Source organism: Microchirus variegatus (genome assembly GCF_963457635.1).
Source record: "Microchirus variegatus genome assembly, chromosome: 11".
Classification (NCBI taxonomy): domain Eukaryota; kingdom Metazoa; phylum Chordata; class Actinopteri; order Pleuronectiformes; family Soleidae; genus Microchirus; species Microchirus variegatus.
The window spans coordinates 15,411,538-15,421,266 of NC_139812.1; the positions used below are offsets into that span (position 1 = coordinate 15,411,538).

The 9,729-nt window shown below is 41.3% G+C and overlaps 1 protein-coding gene across 1 annotated transcript in view; it reads right to left on the reverse strand.

Annotated features, from left to right (window-relative positions):
* The window catches only part of vit (vitrin), a 25,703-nt gene extending 16,269 nt beyond the window's left edge, over window positions 1-9,434 (reverse strand). Inside the window, exons 1-6 of the mRNA XM_083897376.1 lie at window positions 9,308-9,434; window positions 2,653-2,743; window positions 2,341-2,427; window positions 1,251-1,407; window positions 1,022-1,155; window positions 862-939 (exon numbers count right to left, since the gene is read on the reverse strand). Coding sequence (XP_083753502.1) covers window positions 862-939; window positions 1,022-1,155; window positions 1,251-1,407; window positions 2,341-2,427; window positions 2,653-2,686 — 490 coding nt within the window. The 5' untranslated portion in view covers window positions 2,687-2,743; window positions 9,308-9,434. The remainder of the gene's footprint in view (window positions 1-861; window positions 940-1,021; window positions 1,156-1,250; window positions 1,408-2,340; window positions 2,428-2,652; window positions 2,744-9,307) is intronic.
* Window positions 9,435-9,729: the final 295 nt, after the last annotated feature.

A 9,729-nucleotide genomic window follows, 5' to 3' on the forward strand; every position in this document is an offset into this window, starting at 1 on the left:
TTTTTTAAGGGGGACTGGGAGGCGGCTTGTCACTGTACATTTCAGTAAAAACAGCCCTCAGGCTCCGAGAATCGGGGGCCCCCTATCGGCTCGGGTCCCCAAGCAGTTGCCTGCCTTGCCTGTTCACAAGCTGCGCCTCTGTATTCAAGGTGTCGTCAGATAGTCCTATCTTTGGCGTGTTTCTACTAGCTCGTCTCGTCAAGGCAGTTATTTTTGCTTTTCCATTAGCAGTTGTACCTGGTACTTTTCATAAGTAAAGGCTCAGGCTCAGGATACTATGCGTAACGTCTTCAGACTGCCGTGCACACGTTGGTCAGAGTGCCGTCACACAAAGAGGCAAAAGAATCAAACCGAACAATGCAGAACTGTAGATCAGTTAAAAAGACTTAACAATCCTGAAAACGTGCATTAATCTCCAACATTTAGCAAGGAAATGTAGATATTTGACAGAGGAGTCTGGTGTATTTAGCCACAACGCTGCCGAAAGCCGGCGATCGAACCGTATCACAACCCCTTCAGTCGTGTCAGGCGGAGTCTGTGCTCCGGTCATGCATGAAGTACAGAACAAATCTTTTTAATGAACTGAATCTAATGATTCAATTACACTGAAAACAACTGTTTTGAGTACAAGTCACTCGTCACTAGTTTGTTGAAGTCACGGCAGTTTCATGCAGCCGTGCTGTGATGACTCCGCCCACCTTGAGGAGGAACTATATTGAAATGGAAAACTAACAAACCGCGCAGGCGAGCCGTGCCGAGGCGAGCCGAGCTGGAACCGTGTAGTGGAAACACAGCTTCAATGACAATTTATATTCACATAAAATAATCATGTTGGGAGTATAAAAATGGCACTCGTCTCACTTGTTTTCACATAGGTCGGTCTTGCAGGCACATAGTCCAGCGTAGAAGGATAGATGACTCCTTTCTTAGGCTTCCCCACTGAAACACAACAGATCCGTTTGATGAACGAAGAAAATGTCATTCAAACCATTGTCATATAGTACAGAGTAATGTTCAATACCTGAAACAACAAATGACTCCCTCCATTTTGGGAGAGACAGTGATCGCACCCCATTGGAGTTGCTGCCTTTATAAATATTCTGCCCGGCCATCTTCCTCACTATCACCTTTCCTCCTGTGTTTGTAATGATGCCGCTGTGGATATTTTTTGGAATTAACAGAAAGAAAGAATTATAAGCTTCACTTGTCCCACACAGGTTTTCGTCTCACTCATCACGTCACGGGTTTACCTGTGGATGGCAGCGTTGCAGATGCTGGAGATGGAGGCGAACACGCCCGTCCCGTAGACTTGCTGCTTGGTCTCTTTACACTGCGCAGGACACTTGGCTATGAACTCGGGGAGGTTGATCTTTCCTGCCCTGACATCGCACTCGATGTCTGGAACAACTGTAGAGGCAGAGGTAAGGAGAGCAACATGGTGAAAAAGTGGATTTTAACCAGATCAAGAAAAACATGCAGCTTACACTACCGTTCAAAAGTTTGGGGTCACCTATACAATTTTTTTAGTGTTTTCCATTATAAGTCACACTTTTATTCATCAAAAGAGTTGCAAAATGGATAGAAAATATAGTCAAGACTCTGACAAGATTAGAAATAATGATCTTTATTCCAAATAATCATTTTGCCCTTTCGTCAAAGAACCAGCAAAACTGTTTTCAGCTGTGCTAACATCATTGCACAAGGGTTTTCAAGGGTTTTCTAATCATCCAATAGCCTTATAACACTATTAGCAAACACAATGTAACATTAGAAGCCTGGAGAGATATGGGCCTCTATACACCTATGTACATATTCCATTAAAAACCAGACATTTGCAGTTAGAATAGTCGTTTACCACATTAACAATGTATAGAGTGTAATTCTGATTCATTTACTGTTATATTCATTGAAATAAATAGATTTTCCTTCAAAAATAAGGACATTTCTAAGTGACCCCATCTTTTGAACGGTATTGTATAAAAATAATTAAGTCAAATTTGTCAAAGTCCAGACTGTGGACAGTCTCTTGATAAAGAAATATTCATTTGTATTTTATTCAGTATAAAGCTATTAAATAATATTCAGCAAGTGCTGTTATACATCATAATTTTCAACCAACTTTATCCTGGTATTAAGATGAACAGCCTGCAAATCGGTCAATCAATCAACACGCGTTATAACGTATCATAAAATTCCCTTTGGACTCCATTCTGTAAAGAAATACGTTTTCTATAATGACAATTTTACATTGTTAAGTTGTTTTTAGGCGAGGCAAATGCAGTGGAGACCTGAATACTGGGGGTGATGGAGATTACAGGCCGGCTTGTTGATGATGCCTACCTTGCTTTGGTTTCTTGTTCTTTGATCCGTTGGGCTTGGCCCAGCAAGCACAGGAGAGGAGGAGGAGGAGGAGGAGGAGGAGGAGCGCTGCGGGTGACGCACACAGGGAATTTCACATAATAGCAGGCAAAGGAAGATAACGAACGACCTGTTTACTGTACAAACACGATTTCTGTGAGGCAGCGTGCCGGTGTTTGCTGCTGCTGCTGCGAATGTACAGAAAAGTCAACACTGATGGAGATAACTGGAGTTTTTTTTTGTTGCAGAGAAATGTGATATGTTGGTGATGTAGTAAAGACAAATGTTGCTCACCGAGGCAATTTGCAGTGATCGATGCCCTGATCATGATGAGTGTTGTGCTGGTTCAGCAGGTCAGCCAGGTGTTCCAGTTCAATCTCTCAACCTTAGAGAATGAGACAGAGGAAAAAGATTTCATTGATCACCTTCCGAAACCAATTCCCTGCTTCCTGCTCACTCCCTGAAGCATTACAACGACCGTATTAGTCATTGTGTCTGAGCTTGTTGGCTACAAACAAGACAGAGTTGCTTCTGCCATTGAGACACAGACTATGGACAGAAACCTGCACATAAAAGAATAAGAAAAAAAAAAGCCTTATCTAGTGAATGTGGCCAATTATATATTACATAAACATTTTGGTAACTTGTGTTTTTACACCTAGAGTTAGATGAAAAACAGAATGTCAGCGTTGCTTGTTCCAGATGGGCTACAAAGGCCTAAGAGTGTTTGCCAAAAGCTCAACAGCTAACATCTGTGCTCTAAAGACAAAAAAACTGTGTATCCAAGTCATCCCCACCACCTTCTGTAGAGTCAGGCTCAATTACAGAGCGCACACAAACATTATTTAATGACTAAGGAATGAGAAACTGTGTCACATGGTGTCTTCGTTTGACCCCAGCAACCACATCAAGCCCGATCCCAGTTTGAAATACAGTCTGTTTACAGTAGACACACATTTTCTTTCTCTGTCTCTCATTTAGTCTCAAATGTTAAACTCATGTCAAGTCAATTTGGTCCAGTGCAGTCCCATTTTTTTATTTTTTTATTTTTTACTTGGTACTGAGTTACAACCGTGCAGTGGTTGAAATCGACCGCTGTGAAACGGGACACCACTTCAAGAACATGATAGGTCATCAGCGTTCTCTCATGGCTTTTATGTATGCAAGGCATGACACGTTTTCGCTGTAAACGCGCCGCGCAACACGCTGTCGTAAAAATTACACGGCCTTCAAAACTTCAATGCGAATCGAGTTTATGGATGTTCATTCATTGTGCAATCAAATGTTCACTTGGATTCTGTTATTCTGAGGAATAATTCAGTTCAAAATGGTCAGTTAGACCTCACACTTCACCAAAACCCCTTTAGTCCAACCACAGTTAGGACACGTGACGCCTACATGTGAAATGGTACAGTGATATACAGTATAACATGCACAACAGTTTCCTGCTACATTTAGCTGCTCCTGCTAATTATAAAATAAATATCATTCGTCAGAGTATAAAATAAAGTTTCTTTGCCTACTCTGTGTTTACCAAGGTTATAATCGTTTGGGATTTTTCATTAGTTTTAGTTTAGTTTTTAGAACAGGTTTTGTAGTTTTTTTAAATTATTATTATTTTTTTTTTTTGCTTCATTTATTTTAGTTTTTATTCGTTTTCATTTTTTGTAATATGGAGTATTTGCTAGGTGCAAGATTAAAAAGGTCATAATAAGTATTGTGTCATAAAAACCCAACAAAAGATGCCATTTTAACCCTTAGTGCTCACTCAGATGCACCCTAAACTGTCGCGATAATAATACACAACTCCTTAATTAATTAAAAATAATAATTAAAAAAGGCCTATGTTTTTTTACGTATGTAATACGTTTACAAAGCACATTTTTCTCTATAAATGTAGTTAGTTTTAGTTAATTTTGTAAACACACAATTCAGTTTCAGTTTTTTCTTCTTGTTTAAAAAAAAAATTAAAGTTAACAAAAATGTTTTTTCAATGTTAGTTTTTATTAACTATAATAACATTTGTGTTTACTGAGCTAGTGCTAAAAGAAAATGTTAGAGCTAAATCAAGCCTCTCAAAACAGGACATAGAGCAAATGTGAGCCTTTCAATTACCAGAGGTGGAAAAAGTACTAAAATCTTGTACTCAAGTAAAAGTACCAATACTTTAATGAAATATTACTCAAGTAGAAGTAAAAAGTAGTTCATTTGAAATGTACTTTAAGTAAAAGTTAACTAGTTACTTTGCGTGGGGTGTGAGGGTAGTAGAAATATGACAAGGTCAGAAATCCAAAACCATTTTGGAGCTCACGCGTCCGGCGCGACACAGGATATTACGTCACTTTTGGCAACGCCCTCTACGTTCACGCGCCAGTGCTGGTGATAATCACATCATCATTCGTCTGGTTCTGCTGTATATTTTCCCCCTGTAGGTCTTCATTGTGCTGAATTTTTATTTTTACTCAGTAACGGATAGGATTTATAAAGTAAATAAGTACAATACTTGAGTCAAGTATTTTACTCAAGTAATATACATAATCCGGATTTTAAATTGTACTTAAAAAATTCAATTCAATACTGTAACTTGAGTAAATGTATTTCGTTACTTCCCACCTCTGTCAATTAAAATGTTTCAAAAGATTTCTTTTCAAAGCCCTGGATACAGATACACTGATACGAGGATGAGCAACTTGTGAGACCAAGGTGGTGGGAAGTAGCGCCTTCCTCAGAAGGTGATGACTGAGGCCTCCCGTTTAATAAAGGAATGCTGCCGTACCTCCCACGAGGGCAGCGTCGCGTCACTCACTGCCGCCACACACCAGCAGCTGCAATCTGATCAAAATTGGAGCGTGTGATCGTACAAGGACCTCTTAAGCAGGGTCATGTGTGATGCAGCTCTGGCTGACATCTATTGTATGGTATGTCAGCGCTATGAAGTCATTTAACTACAAACATATTTGCCAGAAGAATTTCCAGAGAATAAATCTTGTCAGACAGAAGCTCTGCCTGAAAAAAACAGCCACAGAGGTTCCCTCGAGCAAGGTCCTCGCCTCTAACTGAACACGGCTGCTGTCGGATTAATGTAGGAACAGACCATTACTTTAAGATGAACCAGTGAATTAGACTTTAATGTCATCATCATTATATCCTGACTTTCGTCATATTTAGTGCAATTATTCTGAAGTTATCGCTCAAATGTGAGGTCAAAGACACCTTTGACTTTTCATCGGCAAATTCCAATCTATGAAAACTAACAAATTTGAACATTGCTTATATGAGAATGAATGGGAAGCGTGCACAACGCGACAGTCACCAGTTGCACGACCTAAAAAAGACAAGGCAATATTATTATTGTCAATGGTTTTAACTTTTAACTGAGGTACAATATTTCAGAATTCCCCCCAGAATCAAAATTCTGCTGCAAAAAAATGGGATTGCAATCAGGAAAATGCAGTTCACATATTCAATTTCACTCTGAAAGTCAGATGAGATGATCAGTATCTTCTACGTGTAGCTGCAGCCAGTGGGACGTCAGCTTATAAACCGCAGAAACAGACTTTCATTTTATGACGAGCAAAGTTCACATATTCAATTTCACGCCGAAAGTTAGATGAGCGGAGCGTTGTCACTCATGTCGGCTGCATGTTAGCAACCCTGTAGCTCTGTCCGCTAGTGACATCATCCACCTGACATCGTCTCTAAGCTCCATGTTATGTCTTGTTTGTTTAATCTGTAAAAATCATGGATTGTTGAGTTGATTGCATGTAACAGACACACTTTATTCCAGTTTAAAGATCCGTTATGCTCCAAATATAAAACCTGTTCTGTGTTTGTGATTTGGGACAGCAGCGAGTACTCATGTCGCTCACCCTATCTTTGCTCTCCCCAGGTACTCCCGATCAATCCAGATGTGGTGACAGGAGACCGGGGATTGGCTATAGCGCCCGGTGGCGGTAGGCATAAAGGCGTCCTCCCAGAAGTAGAGTCGAGGTGGGAGATTGTGGAGGCAACGGTGTCTTTGAAATCCTGATAAACTTAGTTGGAGATCTGTGTGCTCATTGTAAATCATGTCATTGTAGCTGTAAAATTGTATTTGTGTGTTTAGTCACGGTACGGCAGGGGGGTGAAACGCCACTTTTGATTACCTGGTTAGAGAGGTGGGGATTGGTGTGTGTGTGTCTTTGCCTTCTGTTCTGTGTGATAGAGTCAGCTTCTGTTTTGGAGGGATTTTTGTTTTGTTATTTTGGCCTGGATTCACCCTGAAATCTTTTGTAGAATATATTCCTCACGAGCACTGTCACTGTACCCTGTAAATTATCATAAATTGTTCACAGTTGTCACACAATTTTCACTCTCCGTTTGCGTTTTCCCGTCGCGCTCTGGCATCCCCCAGGTCGGGCGTAGCCGCGTCACTCTTTTCTTTATCCAACTTTCAGCAAAAACTTTCCAAAAAACGTTCCCTGACGAGACGACGAGTGCTCGGCCAATTCTGTTGTAGTTTAATTGTGGTATGCATGAGGTGCTTATTGAAGAAAATGGTGTCTCGTGTGTAAAAATAGAAACTTTATGAACACGGACGACAATTATATCATGTTTAAGTGAAAATCGATACAGCTAACCGAAGTTGGCAGTGATCGGACTTTCCCCTGATGCAGCTCGGCATTTTTATCTGACATTCATGAGCACTGACATGATTTTTTCCACAGCGTTGTGCTTTGACAAGCCGCTCGATGACTGCTGCGCACTCACAACTACAGTTTGTCCTCGCGGGGGAAAGAAAGATGAGGTTGGGAACAAGCTGGGACAGATATGTACCTCTACATTACAGGAGAGACTAGAGAGAGACTCGCAGCGCGGAAGAGGTGAGTCAGTGCGCTTGACTGGAGAAAGCAAACAATAAACCTGATCTGCAGTCACCTGCAAGGAAATCCTAGCTGTGAATACCAAGCTCAAACAAGTACGAGAAAATACACTTTTTTTTCTTTAAGAGAGGCTGACGTCTTTGCATTAAAAAAAAAGTAATGATAATAATCATTTCCGAACTCTCAATTTGGGATGTCAACATGAGCCACTAAATGCAGGGCAAATAATATCCTTTGACTGTTTCCTGTGCAGTAGATAATAGATCCTGAGGCCACACAGAGAGAGAGAACTTCAAATGAACAAGAATTAGTCTTAGATAACTTATCAGATGCTCAAGTAGCTTTGAAGAAGGCCACAATGTGTGAGACCTTTCAACCTCGCCCACCGCCGTAAATCACAATCAGGGTACATGGGTCACTTACTGTGCAGGCTTTGTGTGTTTTGTGTACGCCCGTGTTAAAGGTCTCATTAGGCATTGCACATACGGCACCGCTTCAATTCTCCTTCTGTGGGGATATCGGCTACATTTCAGCAGGGTGGGGGGAGACGTATCACACAAAATGTCAACATGCTGACACTTCACTTTGAAGAAAATTAGTTTTGCGATTTCACAGCCAGGAATTAAAAAGCAGCTCAGATCAGGACAACTTACTGATAATCGCCTAAGATTAAGTTGCACAAAGAAAAACCTGCTGCGGTTACATTTTCAGCAGACTCATTTTGTTTTTCAATGCACCAGAAATCTGATAACACAGGAGGAAAATCACACCTGGCAGGAGTGCAGTGACTATAATGCTAACAGGATGTCAGCACACGGTGGGTTCTCAAAGCACACGCGGACCACACACACCTGTGATGGTGCACCGTTGTCATAGCGGTGCTCGAAAGCAGTCGTGCATGTGCACAAAAGCACATACACTGACATTATCTCCGTTCAAATAAAGAATTTAACATTAATTTATCATGGTAAACTTAAAGTGTTATTTCAACAGCACCCACATTCTTTACCCAGGGAATGCCTGCAGTGAAAATGCATTGAGGAAAAAAAAAAAAAAAGAAGACCTTTAGGGAACAGAGTTCATTTGAGTATCAGACTGATTCAGAACTGTATTTCCATGCTAATCTAAACGATGGCGTGCCAGAGGGGGAGACCATTTTTATTCACAGCCTGTGCCAGGAAGTGTTAAATCCCAGGATTCAGGGGTGTCAGGACGCATGTCAGATATGTGCCAAGTGTTGAAGCCAAGCCAAGTAAAAGAAAAACCACTGGAGAGATCAGACACAGGAAAGCCAACATGTCTCTGCAAGGTCATTTCAACTGCCTTTTGGGCCACCACCACCACCACCACCACCACCACCACTGCTGCTGCTGCTGAGATTCTATTTGTTTATGGAGCACAGAGCACAGACTGAATTACTTCAATCATTGGCACCAGCTTCAGTGCAAGCCGGAGCCTGTAGTCTGCTGCTGGACATGTTGTATAGAAGAGACCACGTGGAATTAATCAGGCTCTGTCACTCCATGCATACTGTAAAATGTCAGAGGATACACAAACACATGACACAAATAATGACATTTAAAAAAAATTCAGCTCTAGTGGCAAAATGAGTCATTTCAAAATAAAGGCACAGGGAACATGATACGCAATCTGCGTCATTTCCACACGGTTTTAAATGAATAAATATGTCACAGTATGGATATCTATGCAAAAGCTGAAAACATCACTTGAAGAGGGAGGAAAGGCTTGTTTACCAAAGAAACAGCGTATTTATAAGAACTCTCACAAGCTCCGCTGAACTGAGAGAGGGAACGGGAAAACAAAACAATTCCTGTATACAACAGCAATAACAATAATAAAACACTGAAACCATGGTATAGTGGTGATTAAAACCTTCCATGGACCTGAAAATCAAGTGCGCTTTCACTCCACGGACGCCAATCACGCGCAATTACGCATCGTTTAAAACGCGAATTAACGCCACGCAGCAGCAAACACAAACTCCCAACTTCACATGTGGAGCCGCTTGGTTGTTCGCTGATTAAAAATACATTCTCTCCTAATACGGTAAATGAAGGTGAGCTTACCTGATAAAGTAAAAAAAAAAATAATCCTCCAGGATTCAGTCAATACAACTTAATTCCCTGCGCACTTTTCGCCCCGAACCCTGACATCAAGTGTGTGGAGCAGCGGGCGTGTGTGGAAACGTCTAAACTGTTCCACCTGAACTTTTACTCCTGCGTGATCGCAGCAGCGCTCATTAAAAGTGGAGAACGGGACGGGGCCAGAGTTTCCCCTCCTTGCCCGTCCCACTTCAGACTCTTCACAAACGCAGGCAGATGCAGATCAGCAAAGCAGTGGCATCAGGAGAGGATACAGGGCGCTGGCAAGCATCCTTTTTGTTTTTTTACCCCTTGTATTTTCATGGCCAAAATGAAGATTTTGCTTCTCTTTGGCATTCCCCATAGAGAGAAATAAATCCACAGAAACCACAACTACTGTTTTCTGC